The 26,113-nt window shown below is 35.6% G+C and overlaps 2 protein-coding genes across 3 annotated transcripts; one reads left to right on the top strand and one right to left on the bottom strand.

Annotated features, from left to right (window-relative positions):
• Positions 1 to 16: 16 nt before the first annotated feature.
• On the bottom strand, positions 17 to 9,950 carry bscl2 (BSCL2 lipid droplet biogenesis associated, seipin). 2 transcript variants are annotated; one of them, XM_073824599.1, is made up of 12 exons: positions 9,840 to 9,950; positions 9,179 to 9,317; positions 8,752 to 9,031; positions 8,510 to 8,591; positions 8,210 to 8,353; positions 4,860 to 4,994; positions 4,643 to 4,740; positions 4,408 to 4,549; positions 4,238 to 4,319; positions 4,075 to 4,149; positions 2,156 to 2,221; positions 17 to 2,075 (listed from the first exon to the last, which is right to left on the bottom strand). In XM_073824599.1, the coding sequence occupies exons 2-12, from the start codon at positions 9,234 to 9,236 to the stop codon at positions 1,867 to 1,869; spliced, it is 1,371 nt and encodes a 456-aa protein (XP_073680700.1). In that variant the 5' UTR covers positions 9,237 to 9,317; positions 9,840 to 9,950; the 3' UTR covers positions 17 to 1,866. The 2 variants fall into 2 exon arrangements, with proteins under 2 accessions (XP_073680700.1, XP_073680699.1); XM_073824598.1 differs by having other exon boundaries at positions 9,716 to 9,939.
• A 2,882-nt stretch (positions 9,951 to 12,832) lies between these two features.
• On the top strand, positions 12,833 to 25,150 carry gng3 (guanine nucleotide binding protein (G protein), gamma 3). The gene is made up of 3 exons (XM_073824524.1): positions 12,833 to 12,991; positions 15,015 to 15,114; positions 24,218 to 25,150. The coding sequence occupies exons 2-3, from the start codon at positions 15,016 to 15,018 to the stop codon at positions 24,344 to 24,346; spliced, it is 228 nt and encodes a 75-aa protein (XP_073680625.1). The 5' UTR covers positions 12,833 to 12,991; position 15,015; the 3' UTR covers positions 24,347 to 25,150.
• The last annotated feature ends 963 nt before the right edge of the window (positions 25,151 to 26,113 follow it).

Raw genomic sequence — 26,113 nt, 5'->3', positions numbered from 1 at the left:
AATGATGGATAAACAATTGCTTTTATGTCTGATTTATTAAATAAACCACAAAGACACAAAAGAGACACATGAAGTAAACTGAACATACAAACATTCTTCCTTTCATAATAATTTACTGATACGCTCAGAATTCCTGTGCAGAAGAATAAAGCAAATACACCAGTAAATCTTTGGTTAGAATGAACAAATATGCATGAATTTAATTTAATAAATATTTAAAAAATAAAATAAAACACCATATACTTCCATAGTAAGAATGATACTCCATGTACACTACCAGTCAAAAGTTTTTGAACAGTAAGATTTGTAATGTTTTTTAAAAAAAAAGTCTCTTCTGCTCACCAAACCTGCATTTATTTGATTCAGAGTACAGCAAAAACAGTACAATTTTCAAATATTTTTACTATTTAAAATAGCTAAATATGTTTTAAAATGTAACTTATTCCTGTGATCAAAGCTAAATTTTTAGCATCATTACTCCAGTCCTCATTGTCACATGATCCTTCAGAAATCATTTGAATATGCTGATTTGCTGTTTAAGAAACATTTATTATTATTATTATTATTATCGATATTTAAAACAGTTGAGTATATATATTTTTTCGGGATTCTTTGATGAATAGAAAAATGTAAAGATCAGCATTTATCTAAAATAACACCATTCAAACGTTTATTTTTGATTATTGTTATTATTTTTGAGAGAAATTATAGAAATTAATAGTTTTATTTAGCAAGAATGCTTTAAATTGATCAAAAGTGATGATAAAGACATTTTTAATGTTACAAAATATTACTATTTCTGAAAAAAAAGCTGTTCTTCTGAACTTTCTATTCATCAAGGAACCTGAAAAAATTCTACTCAGCTGATTTCAACAACAACATAATAATAATAATAATAATAATAATAATAATAATAATAATAATAATAAATGTTCTTTTGAGCGGAAAATCAGAATATTAGAAAGATTTCTGAAGGATCATGTGACTGGAGTAATTATGCAAATAATTAAGCTTTGAAACCACAGGAATAAATTACATTTTAAAATATAGATTCAAATAGAAAACAGTTATTTTAAATAGTAAAAATATTAAAAAAAAAAAAAAAAAAAGTACTTTGGATCAAATGCAGTAGAGACTTCTTAAAAAAAAACATTAAAAATCTTACTGTTCAAAAACTTTTGACTGGTAGTGTTGTATTGGATTATTATTTCATAAAGTAACAGTAATAATAAAAATAAATAATAAATAATACTAATAATTGTTCTATATTATTAATTTAGTTAATAATAATACAATTACTACTATTATTATTATGTTTCCCAAATTAATGATACTTCAGTGTCCTCTATTTATATTTAATAATATGTAACATGCTTCTCCATAACAAAATATGTTTAGCATTTTCTGCTTTAAAATAACTGCAACTGATTAAACAAATTGTATAACATCCCTAAAAGTTAAGTTGAACTGCTTAGCCATGGTAAAGATTTTTTTTATCGCAACGCAGAAGAATGCAAAGAATTTGAATAAAATGGAAGTACATTGTACACACTTACAGTAGTTACACTTTACATGCAAAAATAATATTGTAACAGAACCACAGACCTCAGTAATGTCAGGACTCCTACAGTAAGTAAAGTCCTATAGTAAGTAATCAGCGAAAACAGAACAATAGCAGCAGAGCAGGAAAATGCTTTAAGCTTCACAACGGCCCCACGAGGTAAACTGGTTTCCAAATGCATCTGAAAAAATCTTATGGTAATACTCATTGCATTTCAAAAGGAATGTCTCAAAATACGCTAGCTATGAGTGTGCTCTTATGAAACAGAATGCATGTGCGCTTGTGTTTGCTCCAGAGTTTGGCGCTCAGAGCCTCATCCAAGGTCCATGCCTTTGTCTAAGGCTGATGTCTAAGGACTGCGATTGGGTGGTTTCTTCATCTTGAGTCCCATTTCCAATTCCTGCTGCCCTCTGCTCATGATCTGGGTCTTCCTCAGTTAACTCAGTTAACTGGGTCTCTGCAATATGAGGAGCTTCAAGGAAAATGGGAGCTTCATCTGTAGAGGAGTCTTGAGCTGTTGAAATATGAACCAGTGAATTGACTCGGAATGAGTGTTCTCATGCTATTTTTCTTTTGCTTTAAGTTCATTTTTACCAGCTTCATCCTCTTGCAGGTCATTCAGGTCCTCTGTACCAATCAAAGTAGGAGTGTCCAACTCTCCTGCACAAACAAATATAATTGCATGATTCTTTAGTGACATGATCACTGCATTTTAAGCACATCTAACTGCATCAATTACAATACCAGTCGAAAGTATTTGAACAGTAAGATTTTTAATGCTTTTTAAAGAAGTCTCTTTTGCTCACCAAGCCTGCATTTGATCCAAAATATAGCAAAAGCTGTAATATTGTGAAATATTTCTGCTATTTTCTGGGGGAGGGGGAAGAAATTATAGAAATTAATACTTTTATTTAGCAAGGATGCTTTAAATTGATCAAAAGTGATGACAAAGACATTTATAGTGTTACAAAGATTACTATTTGAGATAAACGATGTTCTTCTGAACTTTCTATTCATCAAAGAAACCTGAAAAAAATTTATTTAACATAATAATGATAAATGCTTTTTTTAAGGAGCAAATCAGAATATTAGAATGATTTTTGAAGGATCGAAGGATTGAAATCACAGAAATAAATTACATTTTGAAATACATTAAAATGGAAAACAGTTATTTTAAATGGTAAAAATATTTCACAATATTACAGCTTTTGCTGTATTTTAAATAAATTCAGGCATGGCTCTAGACTCATTCTTCCCATTGGTCGCTCTTTTGCAACTAATTTTCTCAGTTGGTCTCCCTTTTTTTGCTACATTATGGGATTAATCAATGCATGCTGATGAACTTTTATCATAGTTTATATGGTAACGAATGTGGTTAACATTCAACCCGTTCTTTTTCCATCAGTACTAGTTCTATTTGTAATTTGAATTTTGTGAATGGGAGTTCCTCTTTTGCATGTTATAAACCGGGCTTCGAATGCTTTCGCTTTCAAATCTGTCATCTTGTCACATTTTACAAGAAAAGAGAATTGTCTCTTTTCCTTACATCTACACTTGTACCTTTCACTTTTAAAGACTAAAAAGCGCAATGACATTAAAACAATAGGCTACAATGACAAACTAGCTGACATGACATTACTAATAAATGTTTTTGAGCAGCAAATCAGAATATTAGAATGATTTCTGAAGGATCATGTGACTGGAGTAATGATGCTAAAAAATCAGCTTTAAAATCACAGGAATACATTACTTTTTAAAACACAGTTATTTTAAATAGTAAAAATATTTCACAATATTACTGCTTCTGCTTTATTTTAAATAAATCCAGGCAGGGCTCTAGACTCATTCTTCCCACTGGTCGCTCTTTTGCAACTAACTTTCTCTGTTGGTCGCAGGAGAACATCATTTGGTCGAATCAATTCATGCTCATGAACTTTTATAATAGTTTATGGTTATATGTTAACAAAGTGGTTAACATTCAACCTGTTCTTTTTTATTAGTACTAGTACTATTTGTGATCTGAATTTTGTGAATGGGAGTTCCTCTTTTGCATGTTATAATCCGGGCTTCGAATGCTTTCGCTTTCGAATTTGTCATCTTGTCACGTTTTATAAGAAAAGAGAATTGTCTGTTTTGCTTACATCTACACACATTTCAATTTTAAAGACTAAAACAAAAGATTAGACTACAATGACGAACTAGCTTACATAACGTTAACAATAAATGTTTTTTGAGCAGCAAATCAGAATATCAGAATGGTTTCTGAAGGATCATGTGACTGGAGTAATGATGCTAAAAGTTCAGTTTTGAAATCACAGGAATAAATTACATTTTAAAATATATTCAAATAGAAATTATTATTTTAAATAGTAAAAATATTTGCTGTACTTTGGATCAAATAAATGCAGGCTTGGAGCATAGAGACTATAAAAAACATAAAAAATCTAACTGTGCCAAAATTTTTGACTGGTAGTGTACATCACATTTCCTTTTTATTGCACGTTCCCACTCACCTTTGTTTCGAACGGTTTGTTTCGGTTGTTGTGGTGGATCTGCCGTTTCACTGTTTTCTCTTCCATACATAATGGCTAAGAAACAGTGGATGAATTGCATATTAGTGACTGATCTGTTTGTTTGACATGATCATATGTGCATGCTGCAGTTGTGTGTTCTTACTAGGAGTGCTGGCGGATGAGTGCATACGTTTTCGCGCTTCTTCTCTCCTCTGCTGAAGACGTGTTGAGTCCCCCATCATCACCTGTGTATGTAAACAGACGTCTGGATTGTATCCAATGGAAGTGCGACAGCATGAAGGTTAAACAGATTAGGCAGACAGATGGTCTTACCTTCACTCTGACCTGCTCGGGGGGATAGAGCCCTCCCCAGATGAACTGCAGGTAGCTGAAGAGCACAATGACACTGAGGAAGGTGAAGTTACTCGCCACCCCAACGATTGCAGACATCACAGGGAAATTATACAGGAGGTATCTGTTGTAAAAGGAAAGAAAGGCATAGAACACTGAAAGCGAGAAGCATTCAAAGCAGTCAAATTAAGTGATAAAAACGAACAATGGCAAATACCTAAGGCCAGTGAAGTAGGCATGGATCCTGAGCTGGGAAGAATAAATCTGGACCCTGCGGGACTGAATCTCGATCACAGCACCAACGGCAGGCTGGTACTGTGAATGACAGATCAATATAATGCATGGTTTTTTCTGAAACCTAGATATGTACGCTTGGCACGAATAATCTGAAAAATTACAGTTTTTTCACTCTTGTACACATTTTTCAAACTTACAAGGTCTGATTTGAAATCTTGGAAGAGCTCCACATCAATGAGCTGTTTCTGCTCAGACACACCTGTGAGCAGGAGGGGTGAGAAGAGCAGTGTGCTCATGGTCTGCAGCAGATTAGAACGGTAGTGCAACATCGTCTAATAGGGAAAAACAAATAAATATGAGGTAAACAGCCATTTACTGACTTATAGTATTATAATGTAAGAAGTTGGAGGTTGGTCCATAAACATCAAACGTGAACCTACAGTGCCTTGCAAAATTATTCATACCCCTTAATTTTTTTTTTACATTTTGTTATGTTGCTGCCTTATGTTAAACTACTTTAAATTACTTTTTTTCCCACATCAATCTACACTCCCTACTCCATAATGGCAAAGAAAAAAATAGGCTTTTAACATTTGTGCAAATTTATTAAAAATAAAAAAATAAAAAAATAAAAAGATCCTGTTGCATAAGTATTCATACCCTTTTCTGGGACACAATTTTAGCTAATTTTAGGAAATTTAGCTCAGGAGCATTCATATTGCTTCTAGATGTTACTACACTTCGAGTGGAGTTAAACTGTGGCAAATTCATTTGAATGAGTATGATTTAGAAAGGCACACACCTCTCAGAAAAGGTCTAACAGCTGAAAATGCATATCAGAGCAAAAACCAAGTCCTGAGGTCAAGATAACTGCCTGTAGAGCTCAGTGACAGACTTGCGTTAAGGCAATGATCTAGGGAAGAGTTCAGAAAAAAATCTGCTGCATTGAAGGTTCACAGAAGCATCATTCATAATGGAAGACGATTGGAACAACTAGGACTCTAGAAAATGTCTGCCAGCCCCCATCCAAGCTGACAGAGCTTGAGAGGTGAAAAGGTGAGGCAAAGAATGGCAGATAATTGCCAAATGCAAATGTGCAAAGCTTGTCACATCATACCCAAAAAGACTTGAGGCTGTAAAGGTGCTTCAACTATGTACTGAGTTAAGGGTATGAATACTTATGCAATGTACTAATTTTAGTGTTTTATTTTTAATAAATTTGTAAAATTTGCACATCTGGTTTTTGCTTTGTCATTATTATGGTGTATGGCGTGTAAACTGATGTGGGGAAAAACTAATTTAAAGCAGTTTAACATAATGCTGCAACAAAACAAAATGTGAAAAAAATGAAGGGGTACGAATACTTTTGCAAGGCATTGTAAATCAGAGTGAAGCTGGATACTTTTTTTAAATGTTTCTGAAAGATGTTTCTTACGCTCACCAAGGCTGCATTTATTTAATCAATTAATCAATAAACGGTATTGGGAGAAATATTATTATAATATAAAATATCTTTTTTCTGTTTTAATATATTTACCATTATATTTATTTTTGTGATGACAAAGCTGAATTTTCAGGATCATTACTCTAGTCTTTAATGTCATATGATCCTAAAAGGGATAGTTCACCAAAAAATTAAAGCTTGCCCTCATGTCGTTCCAACCCCCGTAAGACCTTTGTTTATCTTCTGAACACAAATTAAGATATTTTTTATGAAATCCAAAAGCTTTCTGACCCTGCTTAGACAGCAACACAACTGACACGTTCAATGCCCAGAAAGGTAGTAAGGACCTGATTAAAATAGTCTATGTGACATCAGTGGTTCACCCATAATTTTATGAAGCTACGAGAAAACTTTTTGTGCAAAAAGAAAACAAAAATAACGACTTTATTCAACAAATTCTTGTTTTCCTTGTCAGTCTTCGACACGCATTCATGACGCATGGGTGTGGTGCTACAGAGACAGAGAGCTCTTGGATTTCATAAAAAAATATATTAGTTCTGAAGATGAACGAAGGCCTTACAGATATGTAATGACGTAAGGGTGAGTAATTAATGACAAATTTCATTTTTGGGTGAACTATACCTTTAAGAAATCATTCTTATATGCCGATTTTATATTTAGGAAATGTTTATTATTATTATTATTATTATCAACATTGAAAACACTTAATTTTTTATCTTCTTTATTTTTGTAGATTTTTTTTTCAGGATTCTTTGATTAATAGGAAGCTTAAAAAACAGCATTTATTTGAAATAGAAATTTTGATTTTTTTTTTTCACAACAAAAATAAGTCTTTACTGACACTTTTGCTTAAAATAATTGCTTAATGAATGTATTCATTTATTTTAAAAAAAGCTAATTATGAACATATGTTATAGGACAATTAACTGTTTATAGGATATTTTCCCTTTTTTATATTTTAATTACATTTGTGATCATCTAAAGCTCACTTGAAGTACAAAAAATACTTGAATAGTGCTCTAAAACCTAATATCCATTTTTCATTTTGTACATTTTAAATTCCCTTTTAGCACTTACCTATGGAAGCTCGTTCCAGCCACTGAATAAAAAATGCAATTGCAAACTTTTATCTCATATTCCCGCCTTGAGGTGCTTTGCCAATCCTGCTCCCCTTCTCTCTGCCTATTGTTTTCTGTCATCTCTTTACTGTCCTGTCCTTTAAAGTCAATAAAGGCGCAAAAAATATAACTTAAAAAAAAAAGATATAAACTAGCAAATACAAGTTAAGTCAGAATTGTGAAATATAAACTCGCTATTTAAGAACATATTAGTCTTTTTTTCCACTCAAGACTGGCCTTTATAACTCGCAATTGCGAGTTCATATCTTACAACTCTGAGAAAAAAGTAAGAATTGTGAGAAAAAATGTCATTTGCGAATTGTTTTTTAAAGTTTTTATCTTGCAATTCTGACTTTATTTCTTGCAAATGTGAGAATTGTGTCAGAATTGTGAGTTTATATCATGCAATCTCGACTTTATAACTTGCAATTATAAAGTAAATTTTTGAGAAAAGTCAGAATAGCAAGTTTTTTTTTCCGCAATTTTAAGTTTAAAACATGCAAATTTGTAGAAAAAAGTCAGAATTGCGAGTTTATATCTTACAATTCTGAGAAAAAAGGTCCGAATTGTGCGTTTATATCACGCAGTTCTGACTTTACAAATTGCAATTGCAAAGTCTGACTTTTTTCTCAGAATTGCATGATATAAACTCACAATTGATATATCTCACAGTTATAACTTGCAATTGCAAATTTATATCATGTAATTCTGAGGAAAAAAAGTCAGAATTGTGAGTTTATATCTCACAACTCTGAGAAAAAAGGTCAGAATTGTAAGATAAAAAGTTTTAATAACCTATTTTTATTTTTTATTCAGTGGTGGAAACAGGCTTCCATATTTACCAGATTACTGATAGAGCAGAATTAAATGTATTATCACTTAAATTGCTGTTATGTTCATTAACAACTGCCTTAAAAACAAAAAAGGAACAACAATGAATTTTGTGGGAGCTGTATGCACTTACTGAGCGAGCCACCGACTGAATGACTGTCCCATCAGCCCTATAGCAAGACATTTTGACCATGAACATGCCAAGCTGTTCGTTAACAGGAGATTCAGGCATTTGCAGCTCCAGAGAGATCCTGTAGGCCTGACCAGACATCATCACCTACCAGAAAGAGTCAGGCTTGTTAGATAATGCTTACAGCAAAACGTTAAAAGATATCCGTTGCATGCATAATTAGCTAACTCAGAAGGAACAAGTAAAGCATGTTTATAATATAAGTAATTAATTATAATTTCATTATAATTATAATTGGCCTACCTGGTCTCTTCCATTCTTCAAGAGTGAGATGTTAGCCATTGGAAAGGAACAAAGGGCTGAATCTGAAGCATCGCAATCTGTTCTGTAAGAAATAAAACAGAGGGGAGGAGGAATCAACCACAATGCATTGCGAACTCCAGTAATGCCTCCAACAGTTTTTGTTCATCGGACCAAACTAATTAATAACTCGGTCGTGCGCAAACAGACAGGAATGTTCCTGTCCAGCCCTGATGTGTCTGTACCTGTAATAGAAGTGCACTGGTGTGGAGAAGCTGACACTGGGCATGTAGGAATAGTAGAAGCTTCCGTACAAAAAGATGGAGACCCAGAGGAGAAGCACCAAGGCGCAAAACAGGATGGCAGCCCTTAGAAGCGTCCTGCGGGCTCTCAGCAGGGTCACTGCTGCCACATCCTGGAGCCAAAGCAGTAACGGCCCCATTGCTGCACCCATACTCTGCAATCCCTCACCGTCCAATGCAGACGTGGATCCTGTGGTGTCACGCTGTCTGCTCCTCAGCCCCCCTGCCGCAAGCAAAGGGGTCTTTCCCTCTTTACTCATGCAAACCACTTCACACGCTATTCAGTAAAATGTGCATCACTACATCTAATAATTCTTATGTATAGTCAAAATTAATAATTTGAAATGACAAGGGGGTTAAAAGCTTGTACCACAAAAGTCACATTTAAACCTAATCGTCTTTAGATCTCGTTCTGTGACTGAAGACATGACATGCCAGTTTCTTATCTGATAATATGAATTTGCTTTTCCAGCTTTCTTTCGTTTTTGTCGATGAAGTCACAGAATGCCCTAAAAAAGCACAAACAGAGAAAATACAGAATTAAACACATTAATTACATTATAACTGCAAAGTAATTACAATAATACACACAATAAGGCATAAGGATGAAAACATGACAACTAAGCCAAAATCTTATAATCATCTCTGAATAAATTGTTATGCACTGTTTACTTAACAAAATGTACTGTTTATACTTATTTTATACTTTTAAGTACAGCTTAATGTTATTTATATAAATATCTATCGTTCACAGCTGATTGTAATTAATACAGCATCATGTATTTTTGTATATTTGACAGATTGACAAACTAAAGCAAAACAATAACACAGGAAAATAGGAAAGAAAGAAACACTAAGATAAGAAGATGTATTGTCATTTTAGCTTGTCCTTTACATACAGCTGTACCTTTAAAATAATTTTTCAGTCTCTCTGAACTGGATGTTAGTGTCTTCCTGTCTTCCTTCCGCAGTTTATCTTACACTGATGTTTTTACAAGTACGTCATATTGAAATATAAACCGCAAACGCACCTTCTTTCATTAGAGAACACGCCATGGACAAATAAATATTTCTGCTTCAGAATACGTTACACTGATGAACTAACGTTACTCCAGTGGACCGACCCCTTTCTCTTCCTTTCCTATGTTATGTGCTGGAGTGACGCATAATATATGCATTTCAGGGCAGAACAATTGATCTCCTAGTCATATTTAATCAAAATCTAAAGCGAAAGTTTGTCACTTAGTATCTAGAGATCAGAGAAAAACAACCATCTGTTTAAGTCAGCGGCGCCCCTGCTGGTGGGACAGAAACACACTACGGCAACAGAAGAGGTACAAATACATACTGCTCGATGCGTTTGCATGTGCTGCGATTCAAAATATGTTTTTGTTATTCATACGAACTGTTACGTAAAAGCAGTTTTGATTGACTGATATATTTTTGTAACAAATACTTTATCTTTTTTATTAAATCGTCTATTTTTAATACTGAAATACAATAACAAAATGAACAAGGTAAAGGACAAAACAGAGAACCAAATTACAATGACACCCTAATCAGCAAAAAAAAAGTGATCATAATTATTAAGCAACTTGTTATTTATTTTGTTATAATGATTTAGCCTAACAAAAATCTGAGTAAGAAAAGACATCACATAGGCAAATTTAATCGAAAAGTTTAAATTACATTATATTAAAGGAGACAGATAACCACTTGAATTGTTCTATAAAGTAGTAGTAGTAGTATGGTCTATCTATATCTAAAAAAATGAGGGTCACATTTTTAGGACACATTTTTAAGAAAAAAAAAAACTAAATAAATAAATATAATGGTCTGAAAGTACATCAATGACATGATAAATTTTAAAGAAATGTAAAAATAAAATGACCACATATTTTTAGTTTGTTATAGAAGCTTGTTTTATAAAGCAACTCTAAGAAAATTGAAATTCATGATTAAAAAACTGTTTTATTTGTAATAGTAGTAGGAGTAAAAAATAAAGGTCACTGACATGATCAAATTTTAAGAAATTCAAAAATACAGCAAAAATAAAATAAAATTAAATCATAAAATTAAATTAAATTAAATTAAATTAAATTAAATAATTATACAAAATGAGATTGTCTAAAACCACATATTTGTTTATGGAGCAACCCAGAAAATTGATATTCATTACTAAAAACTATGAATTATTATTATTATTATTAATATGAGTCAATGACATGACAAATTTGAAACAAATGTAAAAATAAAATAATAAAATAAAAAAACTAAATTAAATTTAATTAAATTAAACTGTTTAAAAATATTTTGTTATATGAAGAGGCATGTTTTGTTTATGGAGCACCCCTAAGTAAACTAATATTCATGACTAAAAAACTGTTTTATTTATGTAATAATAATAGCAGTAGTAGTAGTTGTTGTTGTATAGTCTATCTATATCTAAAAAACAAGGGTCCATGACATGACAGATCTTTAAAAAATTTGATAAAACAGTCAAAATAAAATACACTAAAATAAAATTAAATTGATACTCATGACTAAAAACTTAGTCTAAATACATTAAAATAAATTAAATTATTAAATTAAATTAAACAAAACAAAATTGTCGAAAATCACACATTTTTTTGTTATGTGAACAGGCATGTTTTGTTTATGAAGCAACCCTAAGAAAATTAATATTCATGATTAAAAAAACTATGTTTTATTATTAATAGTAGTAGTGGTAGTATAGTCTATTTAAAAACTAAAGAAATTCAAAAAATAATAATTAATTAATTAATTAATTTAATTAATTTAAACAAAAATGAAATTTTCTAAAACTAAATTTTTTGTTATATCCACCGTTTTACTTCCTGTAGGAACAAGCACGACCATATGTGTCTGGCTTTTGTTCTCATCTGCTTCCAGCTATTTTTAGCAGTCCAAAACAGCTTGTTTTGCTGCTTGATATTGCAAATTGGTGTGTCTTACCTTTTTTTATGTATTATCTTAATTGTGAACACACTGGTTTGTAGTGCAAACAGTTTTACCATTTACTGCACGTTGTTATTCTTCTCGTTATTTCCCTACAGCGGCTAATGAACCAGAAGTCGCACCTATAGGCTTACTTCCGCATTAAAGAAAAAGGTGGATAAAGAGGCATGTTTTGTTTATGAAGCAAGCCTAAGAAAATTTATATTTATGACTAAAAACTGCTTTATGTTATAGTAGTAGTAGTAGTAGTTACAGCATAAGTATTTTAGTCTTTTTACTTGGTTACACCAGTTGACATTTGGTTAATTAAATTACACATTTGTTAAAAATTGTATAAACATTTTTCCAAATATATAAGCCAATATAAATAAAATCACATTTTTATTTTTTTTTATCATCTTGGCCATCGTCATTGCTACTGAACCATGAATCAAAAACATTAAATGTAATGTCCCAGAGCACCATTAAGAACCCTATACTCTTTCTTTACGCACCAAATGCTTCACATAACAGTATATTCATTTCTCAGGAAACTAGGGGGCAGATTTGCAACAAAGTGAATGTAACATGAGAGTGAATGCAGCGGGAGAGCGGAGTGATGAAAGACGTGGGGGGGTTTAAGAAGATCTTAACCAAGGTGGGAGAGACCACTGAGTCAAAATGGTGCCTCAGTACGAGACAAAGAGGCTGAGACTGCAGCAGTTCCCATGGTAACAGAGCAGTGAGAGGGAAGGCTCACTTCATTTAGAAGCTTCAGGAACAGTGATGGCAAAAAAACACATCAAATTTGTTTTGGTATAATGTTTTAGGATCATTTTCAACTGTATAAATTCATTCTGTGAGATTTTAGTTTTAACACACAGCTTTATATCAATACATCTCCCTCCCCCTTCATCCTCCCCATGCTGCTAGGAAGATGGTATGAGCCAGCCCACAGAATAAATCAATTCCAATAGGGCCCCCCTCCCGCTGGTTGGGACGTTCCACTCGCTGCAGAGGGGAGTTTTATGTATGTACCAAGAGACTGGTGTTCATTGTAGCAGAATTGCAGTGCACTGGACTGTACAGAACTGGGTAGCATCCACACTGTCTATGAGGGTGCGGTCCGGCTGCACTGAAAGCAACAACACTGACAGAGAGAGAGAGAGAAGGAATAAGAAAGAAGAGGAGGGAGAGATATCACCACAAGAGGAACACAGCAAGGGTAAGAAATTGAGTGAAAGAGGGGAAAAAAGGGCCAAAAATGGACAAATACAGACCTGTGGTATTTTTTATGCTTCTTGATCTGCCTGTTTTCCTGTATACGTCCTTTTGAATTTATGGCTTTCATTCTATTTGAATAACTAAAATGCATTGCATTTTTTTCTATATCATATTTTCATATATATGTTATCTGTTTGAACAGCTGTGATTGTCATTTCTCTATATGGCCTAGTTTTTATTACTGTCTGCAACACGTGATTTATATCTATAGATGGTTTACGTTGAACCAGATTACATTTAAATCGGCCTTTTCTGTTCTATTGCTCAGAATACTATGGTATATTCCATGTGGTGATTGGATCCCTGCAAGCACATCCTATGTGCAAAATGGGGCCGGCATGCCCCAATACACTGTTGAAATCCTATTCAAAATCATTCATGCACTCATTCTAGATCTATATTAGATAGATAGATATACATAGATGTTTATGAATAGCTCTAAATGTTTTTATAGACTGATTTCCAACGATCATCATCACCTGGAAATCAAGGGTTTCAGGATGATAAAATGTGTTGCTATCAGATCATTGCAATCCAAGGTGAGGTTTTGGTTTTCTAGGGCAGCAGCTTTTAGCAAAGCAGTAGTAAATGATACTAGGAGAGGGAGGAAGAAAGACAGGAAGTGAAGCAGAGGGTATGAGAGTCTTGGACCACAGGAAGATGCTTCCATTAGTGCACTGTAAACAGAATTTGCGATAAGGTTTCTTTGGTTAACATTGGGTAACTACTATCAGTAACAATGAAAATGCTTCTAAGGACGTTATTCATCTTAATTAATGTTCATTTCAGCATTTACTGATATGTGACCCTGGACTGCAAAACCAGTTTTCAGTAGCATCGGTGTGTTTGTAGTAATAGTCAAAATTACTTATTTTTCTTTTATGCCGAAAATCATTAGGATGTTAAATAAAGATCATGTTCAATTAAGATATTTTGTAAATTTCCTACCATAAATATATCAAATCGTAATTTTGATTAGTAATATGCATTGCTAAAAACTTCATTTAAAGGTGATTTAGATTTTTTGCACCCTCAGTTTCCAGATTTTCAATTAGCTGTATCTTTGTTAAATATTGTTCTATCCTAACAAACCATACATTAATGGCTTTATGATAAGTAAATCTCAATTTCTTTTTAAAAAATTACCCTTTTGACTGGTTTTGTGATCCAGGGTCACATATGTTATTAATAGGCTATTGAATGGTACTTGGTTTAACAAGCAGTTGCATTTTTATGAAATAATGTTAAGAAGGATTAATAAATACTGTAACAACTGTGTTGTTTAGTTAATCCGTTAACTAAAAGGACCTTATGGTAAAGTTTTACCTCAGATTTTGTATCATATATCCCCTAATTCTCAAGACAAATTCAGAAGACAAATTAAGATATTTTTGATGAACTCAGAGAGCTTCCGAAGGGTCCAACCACGTGCAAGGCCCAGAAAGGTACCAAGAAAGAACATTGAAAAAATTGTCCATGTGACATCAGTGGTTTAACCATAATGTTATGAAGGTATGAGAATACTTTTTGTGTGCCAAAAAAAAACCCTAAAAATAACGGCTTTCAAAACTGAGCCTTGTTTACGAGTAGAGGAAAGTAAGTGCATGCGTTGTGGTGCTCTTGATAAAATGGCGGCGGATGTCATTATTCTTGTACCTTCATAAATTATGGTTGAACCACCGTTGTCACATGGATTATTTACTGATGTCGTTACTACCTTTCTGGGCCTTGAACATGTCAGTTGCGTCACTTTCTATGCAGGGTCAGAAAGCTTTTGGATTTCATCATAAATATAATAATTTGTCTACTGAAGATGAACTAAGGTCTTTGGGAACGACATAAAGGAAAGTAATTAATGACAGAATTTTCATTTTTGGGTGAACTATCCCTTCAATCAAGATAAGATTCATTCTGTATCATATTTTGCATTGATATCTGAGTAATTTTTTGTATGTATGTGACAGGATGAAAGGAGACACCCCTGTGAACAGCACCATGAGCGTTGGTCAAGCCAGGAAGCTGGTAGAACAGCTGAAGATTGAAGCCAGTTTTTGTCGAATCAAGGTGAGGCAATGTAAAATGACTGGAAAATATGGCAAACAGGAATCAGATCAGTGGTAATCCTGCCTATAAATACGTCTTATTATACCAGCCTGTACGCAGCAGATTAATTTGTATCAAATGTGATCAAAGATCTGGAATCAGGTTAATAGGTATGACCCAATTCTTCAATCCCTCCGGTAAAGTGTGTCCTACAAGTACAACTTGAAGCATTCAACAGTCTTTAAGCATTGACCTCAACCTTGCATTTCACTCATACAATGATCTATTTAATTAAAATGCTGTTTTAGTCAAGATATGGAGGTGAAGTGTGTAAGGCAAGACGCTACAGCAGTGTTGCCAAGTCCTGTGGAATTGGGCTACTTTAAACTGTTGCCACGGGTTGTTTTTCATGTCTGTGGGTGAAGTGACCACAACAATGTGATATATAGCCCCTGGAATCCAAATTTTACCAGGGGAACCCTGCCAAAAAACATGTATTTTACCCTGTACTACAAGCAAAACCAGCGTTTTTTTTTTTTTAAGATTTTGTGAAAAATACAGACAGAAATGAATTTTGGTATGAAACAAAGTCTTCAGTTTCACATTTTGTAATTTTTTAAGAAATTAAAATTTCGAGTTCAAATCCATCTGCGTTAATCCACTCTCCCGTCTGGTTTGTTTGTTGGACAAAAATTACAGACTGCATTATGAACACTGTTGGCGTGGGGTGTTGACCCCAATAACGTGATACTTAGCCCCTGGAATGCAGATTTTTCCAGGAGAACCCCACCAAAAAATATGTATTTTTACCTACGACTGGGCTAGATTTTAGTAGCAATTGGACAGGTTTTGTTGTGAAAACCTGGCAACCCTGCACTACAGGCAAAACTAGTGTTTTTTCAGGCACTGGCCAATTTTAAGATTTTGTGAAAAATACATTGCAGAGCAAAGAGGAAACTGAAAAATGCACTGACAGACAAGATGTTATTTGATGCTATTTTGTTTTGCTATGAAACAAAATATCCGCTTTCAAATTCAGTCTTTTTTTTTTGGAAATTCAAACAAAAAGTACCGTTTGTGGCTCTTTGAATTTGAATGGCACGTGAACTGTTCATCTCTTCCTCTTTACTAGTTAGCACATGAAATAAACATGAATGAACATCAGAAGGTAACTTGTTTAAACTTGGAAAGATGGCAATACACACCATTTTCAAATTCAAGTCCAACAACATTAATCTACTCTCCTGTCTGGTTTGTTTGTTGGACAAAAATGACAGATTTGGCGTTATGAAAACTGTTGCCGTGGATTGTTTTTCATGTCCGCAGCTCAAGTGACCCCCAATAATGTGATATTTAGCCCCTAGAATGCAAATTTTACCAGGGCAACCCAAAAAAACGTGTATTCTACCCGTGATTGGGCTAGTTTGAAAAGCACTTGGATGGGTTTTGTTGTGAAAACCTGTCAACCTTTCACATACAAAAACAGTGCAGATTTTGTAAAAAATACATTGTGGATCGGAGCGGAAACTGACATCACGCCGACACACAAGAGAGAGTTGTTTATTTTTGGTATGAAACAAAGTCTCCGCTTTCAAATTTAGTAATTTTTAAGAAATTCAAACAATAAATACCGTTTGTGGCTCTTTAATGTAGTGCCTCAGATCAAGCGGCACATGAACTGATCATCTCTTCCTCTTTACTACTTCACATTAAATAAACATGAATGAACATTATAAGATATCTTGTTTAAACATGGAAAGATGCCGATACACACCATTTTTCATCTCCTGTCCTGTCTGGTTTGTTTAAAATGACAGATTCAGCGTTATGAACACTGTTGCCACGGGTTGTCTTTCATTTCAGCGGGTGAAGTGACCACAATAACGTGATATTTTTCCCCTGGAATGCAAATTTTACAAGGGGAACCCCACCAAAAACGTGTATTTAACCAGAGATTGAGATAGTTTTGAGAAGCAATTGGAAGGGTTTTGTTATGAAAACCTGGCAACCCTGCACTACAGGCAAAACCAGTGTTCTTTTAGGCGCAGAGGAAACTGACAATGCACCGACAGACAAGATAGAGGAAATTAATATTGGTATGAAACAAAGTCTCTGGTTTCACATTTAGTAATTTTTTAAGAAATTCTAAATCCGAGTTCAAATCCATCTGCATTAATCTATTCTCCTGTCTGGTTTGTTTGTTGGACAACAATTACAGATTCGGCTTCATGAACACTGTTGCCATGGGGTGTATTTAGCCCCTGGAATGCAAATTTTACCATGTGATTTTAATAGAGATGCACTTCCTGTTGCCAGTTAGTGGCTCTATAATTTTGACTTCTAATAGTCACATCTATGTGATCAGCATCATACAACGACCAAACCGCTGAAGTTTGAACAAAATCAGACAAAATATGCAAAAGTAATTAGACACTTCCTGTTTCCAATTTCTCGCCATGATTTCAACACCTCGCCACAGCCAAACCGTTTGAGATATCCCCACCAAAAAACATGTATTTTACCCATGATTGGGCTAGATTTTAGTAGCAATTAGACAGGTTTTGTTGTGAAAACCTAGCAACCCTGCACTACAGGCAAAACTGACAATGCACCGACAGACAAGACAGGGCAAATTAATTTAGGTATGAAACCGATTTCCATTTTTCACATTTAGTATTTTTTAAATAAAAAAATAAAAATTTTGAGTTCAAATCCATCTGTTAATCTTCTATCCCGTCTGGTTTGTTGTTGGACAGAAATTACAGATTTGGCGTTATAAACACTGTTACCTTGGATTGTTGATTCCAGTAACATGATATTTAGCCCCTGGAATGCAAATTTTACCAGGGAAACCCCACCAAAAAACATGCATTTTAGGCATTTTTGGCAACCCTGCACTACAGGCAAAACCAGTGTTTTTTTTAGACACTGGGCAGTTTTGAGATTTGTAAAATAAAAATACATTACTGAGTAAAGAGGAAACTGACAATGTGCCAACAGACAAGACAGAGCAAATTACTTTTGGTATGAAACAAAGTCTCCTCTTTTAAATTCAGTCATTTTTTTAAAGAAATTCAAACAATAAATACCGTTTGTGGCTCTTTGAGTTCGAGCAGCATGTAAACCATTCATCTCTTCCACTTTACTAGTTATCACATAGAATAAACATAAATGAACATCAGAAGGTAACTTGTTTAAATGTGGAAAGACATCAGTACACATACATTCTCAAGTTTAAGTCCACCGGCGTTAATCTACTCTCCTGTCTGGTTTGTTTGTTAAAGAAAAATTACATATTTGGCATTAAGAACACTTGCCATGGATGGTTTTTCATGTCCGCGTGTGAAGTGACCACAATAACGTGATATTTATCCCCTGGAATGCAAATTTTACCAGGGGAACCCCACCAAAAAACGTGAATTGTACCCATGATTGGGCTAGGTTTGAGAAGAAATTAGTTTTGTTGTGAAAACCTGGCAACCCTGCAATACAGGTGAAATTACAGATTCGGCATTATGAACACTGTTGCCATGGGTGGTTGACTCCAATAATGTGATATTTAGCCCCTGGAATGTAAATTTTACCAGGAGAACCCCACCAAAAAACATGGATTGTGCTAAGTTTGAGTAGCAATTAGAAGGGTTTTGTTATGAATACCTGGCAACCCTGCACTACAGGCAAAACTGACAATGCACCGAAAGACAAGGCAGAGCAAGTTAATTTAGGTATGATACTGGTTTCCGTTTTCACATTTAGTATTTTTTAAAGAAATTAAAAATTAAAAATTTGAGTTGAAATCCATCTGTTAATCTTCTATCCCGTCTGGTTTGTTGTTGGACAGAAATTACAGATTTGGCGTTATAAACACTTCTTGCCGTGGATTGTTGATTCCAATAACATGATATTTAGCCCCTGGAATGCAAATTTTACCAGGGAAACACCACCAAAAAACATGCATTTTAGGCATTTTTTGGCAACCCTGCACTACAGGCAAAACCAGTGTTTTTTTTAGACGCTGAGCAGTTTTGAGATTTTGCTTAATATAAATACATTACTGAGTAAAGAGGAAACTAGGGATGGCGAAAACTAAAAAATTTCTTGACCGACCACCGAGCCTCATTAGCCGATTGAAACCGGTTAACCGATTAGTTTAAAATATAGTACGCTATTTGAAATAACAGCCATTTCGAGCCGCGCCTGCAGTTTCGCAACTCTGTCGCATCTCTCTGCCGCTCTGCCTCCCGCACACACTGCCACTCACGTCACTTTTTTAAAATCCCCGACAGCACGAAACATGAGTCCCGCAAACGCGGCGCCGAAGAGCTTGTTGTATGTAATCGTAGGACAAATGGCTCCTTAGTTTCAAATGGTTTGGGTACAAGGTGATCGCTTTGAAAATAAAGGCGTTTGTCTAGGTTAGAAGCTCATTTGAAACATTGCCACGGCTCATTTAAGAAAATGACAGCTTCGAAGAGACACCGCTTTAGTTGAGGTAACAGTGCTAACCATAATAAAGAAAGATGATGATCATCATCACCTTATCGGTTACCACTGAAATGTAGATGTAATGTATTTCCAAATCTAAGCCCATCTTATGCGGAATGTTGCCTAATAGACTGCAACATGATAAAACCAATGGATAAAACAGGCACCTTCAGAATGCGTAAAAGACGCACCGGCACTTTTTTTTAAACCGACTACCGACAACTTTGACCGGTTAACGTTGATACGGTCAACCACCGGTCAAACGGTCATCGGTTAACATCCCTAGAGGAAACTGACAATTAGAGATGTTCCGATACCCTTTTTTCCTTCCCGATACCGATTCCGATACCTGGGCTCGGGGTATCGGCCGATACCGAGTACTAATCCGATACCTGGGTGTGTAATTATATATACAGCTGTAGATAATACTAATAAATTGTTTTATGGTGTGCTTCAGACTTATCCCTTAATAAAACAAACATACAGTGATATATACAGTGAACTAGAGTATTTTTATTATATGACATACATTTGACAGTAATTTTTTTATATAGTTAGCATTAGTAATCTGGTTTTCTGACGTACATCAGCCCTGTTTATAACAGAGAATTTTGGGCAGATTTTGAAAGATTCACACTAGATCTCGCAGCAACCTTATTCATTGTGCGGCATTTTCAAATGCTCCTCACTGCATCTTGCAGCAGTAACAGTGTTGCAAAATCAACATTGGCTCCCGAATAAAGCTGTTCGGGGTTTGTGAAAGTTTGTTTGCGTTGCAGTCCACGCTGATAAACGTATCGTGTTAGTTTCACTTTCGTTTCACGTGCCGTTTTATGTTTCTTATCTGAGACAGAAATTGCAGTGCTTATGAGTTGAACAACGCGGTGGTCACGCCAGTGTGACTGCTCACGAAAATTAGTAACACTGGCAGAAAAAATGGTCACAGTCTGGAGCCCTTTAATATTGCCTCAAGTGTCCCGCGCGCTTCAGTACAAGGAGTAAACAAATCCATGCGCCTGTACCATTCATTAACACAGAGCCACGCATAATTCATATTTAAACAGTCGGTTTTCGGCTTAATATTAGTCCATATCACGATTTGATTTAAGTGTAATGAACTACCTTTGATTAATGCATCAAACTTTGACAAATTCCTTGACGTTCCGCGTTAAACTGTAAATTCCATTAAGACTGGATTCCGCGATTCCGTCCGTGTCTTCTGCATCGCCGAAATAATAAAGCCCTATGAGACATGCCGCCGTTTTACTGGCTGGTTGGTCCAGTCTGAGATACTGCCAAACAGCGGACAAACTGCTAGCACGTTTGTATTTTAGTGATGGGAAGTTCGGATCATTTTACCGACTCGGATCTTTGAGTCTCGTTCAGCAAAATGAACGAATCTTTTTTCGAGTCATTTCGTTCATTTTACCAAAATATCATTAAAAAGCTACGTGTTACTTCCATAACACATCTACTGATTATACAAACGTTGATCACACTACAAACAAGACAAAACTATAATGCTATTAGAAACAGAAAAGATTAATTCATTGTTTACCTGGGTCTTCAGTCTATGATTAGCTCCCTCACCTCTATCTGTCGGGGTTCGTTCATCACGTGACAGCCCTATAAGCTTAACCTATGCTACCTGAGCCGGAAAGAGAATTGATTAGTTCATCTCTCGAGTCTTTCGGGTTTGAGTCGTTCGTTCATCACGTGACAGCCCCATACGCTTTACCTATGCAGTCTGAGCCGGAAACAGAATTGTTTAGTTCATCTCTCGAGTCTTTCGGGTTTGAGTCTTTCGGGTTTGAGTCGTTCGTTCATCACGTGACAGCCCCATACGCTTTACCTATGCAGTCTGAGACGGAAACAGAATTGTTTAGTTCATCTCTCGAGTCTTTCGGGTTTGAGTCGTTCGTTCATCACGTGACAGCCCCATACGCTTTACCTATGCAGTCTGAGCCGGAAACAGAATTGATTAGTTCATCTCTCGAGTCTTTCGGGTTTGAGTCGTTCGTTCATCACGTGACAGCCCCATACGCTTTACCTATGCTGCCTGAGCCGGAAACAGAATTGTTTAGTTCATCTCTCGAGTCTTTCGGGTTTGAGTCTTTCGGGTTTGAGTCGTTCGTTCATCACGTGACAGCCCCATACGCTTTACCTATGCAGTCTGAGCCGGAAACAGAATTGTTTAGTTCATCTCTCGAGTCTTTCGGGTTTGAGTCTTTCGGGTTTGAGTCGTTCGTTCATCACGTGACAGCCCCATACGCTTTACCTATGCAGTCTGAGCCGGAAACAGAATTGTTTAGTTCATCTCTCGAGTCTTTCGGGTTTGAGTCTTTCGGGTTTGAGTCGTTCGTTCATCACGTGACAGCCCCATACGCTTTACCTATGCAGTCTGAGCCGGAAACAGAATTGATTAGTTCATCTCTCGAGTCTTTCGGGTTTGAGTCGTTCGTTCATCACGTGACAGCCCCATACGCTTTACCTATGCAGTCTGAGCCGGAAACAGAATTGTTTAGTTCATCTCTCGAGTCTTTCGGGTTTGAGTCTTTCGGGTTTGAGTCGTTCGTTCATCACGTGACAGCCCCATACGCTTTACCTATGCAGTCTGAGCCGGAAACAGAATTGTTTAGTTCATCTCTCGAGTCTTTCGGGTTTGAGTCTTTCGGGTTTGAGTCGTTCGTTCATCACGTGACAGCCCCATACGCTTTACCTATGCAGTCTGAGCCGGAAACAGAATTGTTTAGTTCATCTCTCGAGTCTTTCGGGTTTGAGTCTTTCGGGTTTGAGTCGTTCGTTCATCACGTGACAGCCCCATACGCTTTACCTGTGCAGTCTGAGCCGGAAACAGAATTGTTTAGTTCATCTCTCGAGTCTTTCAGGTTTGAGTCTTTCGGGTTTGAGTCTTTCGGGTTTGAGTCTTTCGGGTTTGAGTCGTTCGTTCATCACGTGACAGCCCCATACGCTTTACCTATGCAGTCTGAGCCGGAAACAGAATTGTTTAGTTCATCTCTCGAGTCTTTCGGGTTTGAGTCTTTCGGGTTTGAGTCGTTCGTTCATCACGTGACAGCCCCATACGCTTTACCTGTGCAGTCTGAGCCGGAAACAGAATTGTTTAGTTCATCTCTCGAGTCTTTCAGGTTTGAGTCTTTCGGGTTTGAGTCTTTCGGGTTTGAGTCTTTCGGGTTTGAGTCGTTCGTTCATCACGTGACAGCCCCATACGCTTTACCTATGCAGTCTGAGCCGGAAACAGAATTGATTAGTTCATCTCTCGAGTCTTTCGGTTTGAGTCGTTCGTTCATAGTTGCGCAATTGCGCATGCGCGACTGAACGAATCACTCCCGGAGACGACTCGTTGTTCCCGAGTCACATTAAAGATTCGTTCAAAATGAACGAATCGTTCAAGAACGACCCATCACTAGTATTTCTTCTTCGCTGCTCTAAGCAGTGGTTGCTTGTGGCAACACAGCACTATTCCCTGTGTTTGCATTCTGAGCCGCGAAGAAGAACTGGCTTCCGATTTGCTAGCGGGAAAGAAAAAAAATGGTATCGGATCGGTACGTGGGTTCAAGTACTCGCTGATTCCGATGCTAGATTTTTTTGTGGTATCGGCGGTATTTCCGATACTAGTATCGTCCGATACTAGTATCAGAATCGGACAATGTGCCAACAGACAAGACAGAGCAAATTACTTTTGGTATGAAACAAAGTCTCCTCTTTTAAATTCAGCCATTTTTTTAAAGAAATTCAAACAATGAATACCATTTGTGGCTCTTTGAGGTCGAGCAGCATGTGTGAACCATTCATCTCTTCCACTTTACTAGTTATCTAGTTATTAAACATGAATGAACATCAGAAGGTAACTTGTTTAAATGTGGAAAGACGTCAATACACACCATTTTTCAAGTTCATGTCCAATGGCGTTAAACTATTCTCTCCTGTCTGGTTTGTTTGTTGGACAAAAATGACAGATTTGGCATTATGAACGGATTGTCCACAGGTGAAGTGACCCCAATAACATGATATTTAGCCCCTAGAATGCAAATTTTACCAGGGAAACCCCACCAAAAAACATGCATTTTACCCGTGCATGATTGGGCTAGTTTTGAAAAGAAATTGAATGGGTTTTGTTGTGAAAACCTGGCAACCCTGCACATCCAAAAACAGCATTACGAATAGTTTTTCATGTCAGGTGTTGAAGTGACCAAAATAACGTGATATTTATCCCCTGGAATGAACATTTTACCAGGGGAACCCCACCCTTACCTAATCTACTTCTCTGTCTGGTTTGTTTGTCGGACAAAAATGAATGATTCTGCGTTATGATTGGTCAGATTGCCTTTAAAGTTTAGTTTGCCTTTAGAAACTTATTTTTATTCATATTCGGAGGGTTTTTACAAAAGAGTTTGTTCATATAACATTCATTCCTAAACATATGGTGATTTTATTATTGATATTAATTTGCATATTTGAAAATAGCTAAAAATAACTGGACATGGATGAGACCAGCCAAACCCATAAAATTAATTTCTTCCCGTAAGAGAAGGTGGATAAGACAAAGATGTTCAGCTTTAAATCAATAGCCGTTTGAGTGCTTTTACTTTCAACACTGACAATCTTTCTGGATTCTTAGGTGTCTAAGGCAGCGGCGGACTTGATGGCCTACTGTGATGCCCATGCATGTGAGGACCCTCTCATCACCCCTGTGCCCACTTCAGAAAACCCGTTCAGGGAGAAAAAGTTCTTCTGTGCTCTGCTCTGAGCAGGACACTGGAAGGGCAGGATTAGTCTCATTTAGATGATAATGATTTGTGTACGCACATCACACAACACAACACTCGACGAGACACAACACAGCAAAAGAAATGCCAAATTAAGTTTTAATAAATACAAAGTGGTTTCTAAATTTCAACAGCTGACAGGCCAAATTGGCAAAATCATGCTTGTGACAATTTTTTTATTCTCAATGTTCCTTTTCATTGAGGGGACACAATAACATTGAGATTGAAACCAACTGATTCGACCAAATCACACACTGATACACACATATGCAAGCACACAGTTTTTTAATCAAGCAAAAGGAAATAGGCGTGGGTCTGGATATTTCAATAATTTCAAATTTTATTATATTCAAGACATTCGTTATGTTCTTCACATAGCATAATATGGTGATTTACAAACTCTGTATATGTATATTTTGATTTTTTTAATGTTTTGTTTATGGTGGCTATGTACGCTGGTAGACATTTCTGATTAACTGGTAGAGCTTTTAAAGTTTAGATCATTGTGAGAAAGTGAGACTGCTAATATCTACACACAAATACCACCAGTGCATAGCACTCCTAAAGGGGTTTGTAAAATGGAATTTATGTCCTAAAACCAATTTTAATTTTTCCTGACCACTTAAACAAGTGGTATCAAGTCTCTAAGAGTTGGAAATAAGCATAAAAGATGAATTATTGAAGAAAAATGTAAAGAGAATATCTGTCAAAATTGTGGTCCCAGTGGATTAAAATACTGCAGACAGAATCCAATGGAGGAATGAATAAAACTTTTAAACGCAACACACTTATGTGTACTGCTTATTGAGATTTAGGAGGGGGGTAAATACTTTTATTCAGTAGATTTATAATATCACAAAAGATTTCTATTTCAAATCATTTAAAATTTTAAATAAAATATACTTTCTTGGGCAGAAAATCTACATATTAGAATGTATCTGAAGGATCATGTGACACTGAAGACACTGAAAATTCAGCTTTGCATCACAGGGAATAAAACAAAAATGCATTAAAATAAGAAACATTTATTCTAAATGATAATGTTTCCTAATATTAGCCTACTATACTGATCTATTAAATGCAACCATAGTGAGTATACGCCTGTTTCCACTAAAGACTTTATAACTTGCAATTTTTTCTCGCAATTGCTAGTTATAAAGTCAGAATTGTGAGATATAAACTCACAATTATGAGAAATGGCATCCGAATTGCGTGATATAAAGTAGAAATAGCGAGTTCTAAAGTCAGAATTGCAAGATATAAATATACAAATTCTGACTATTTTTCGCAGAACTGTAAGTTTATCCCCCCGGTTTTACAGACAAAGCTTAAGCCTAGTCCTAGACTTAAATGTAAGTCTGGCTGTTTTAACTTAAATAAAATTGCACGGATTGATCTTAGGACATATCAGTGACTTTGTTTTGTCTCAAGATGCACACCAGTAAGGTTTTATCTAAGCATGTTTATAAAAATGAGCCTACTTAAATGTCCTAATTGAACTATGGCCTAGTCCTAGTTTATAAGCCCTGTTTGTGAAACCGGGCCTATTTCATGCGAGTTCCCTTCAAAGAAGTTTCCTAATAAAGTATGGTCCCCTAAACGTTCTGAGAATGTCCTGAATGTTCTGTAAGGGTCTCCCAAATAACGTCCCCTAACCCTGTAAAGAACTCCACTTCATGACATTTTCAGAACGTTCTGGGAACGTTACTGGGCAACGTCCTTAACACCAACGGGGATGTTCTGAGAAT

This window comes from Garra rufa, chromosome 19, assembly GCF_049309525.1.
Source record: "Garra rufa chromosome 19, GarRuf1.0, whole genome shotgun sequence".
NCBI lineage: Eukaryota > Metazoa > Chordata > Actinopteri > Cypriniformes > Cyprinidae > Garra > Garra rufa.
Note: the sequence above shows the minus strand (reverse complement) of the source record. Positions and strands in the feature narration are given on the sequence as shown.

Bases quoted from the DNA above. Each gene is read 5' to 3' on its own strand.
- gng3 (XM_073824524.1), top strand. From the start codon at position 15,016: ATGAAAGGAGACACCCCTGTGAACAGCACCATGAGCGTTGGTCAAGCC. The intron at 15,115-24,217 runs GTGAGGCAATGT...CTGGATTCTTAG, and splicing joins CCAGTTTTTGTCGAATCAAG to GTGTCTAAGGCAGCGGCGGA.
- bscl2 (XM_073824599.1), bottom strand. From the start codon at position 9,236: ATGTCTTCAGTCACAGAACGAGATCTAAAGACGATTAGGTTTAAATGT. The intron at 4,995-8,209 runs GTAAGTGCATAC...TTTCCCTATTAG, and splicing joins TTCAGTCGGTGGCTCGCTCA to ACGATGTTGCACTACCGTTC. The intron at 2,222-4,074 runs GTGAGTGGGAAC...TTGTTTGTGCAG, and splicing joins ACAAACCGTTCGAAACAAAG to GAGAGTTGGACACTCCTACT.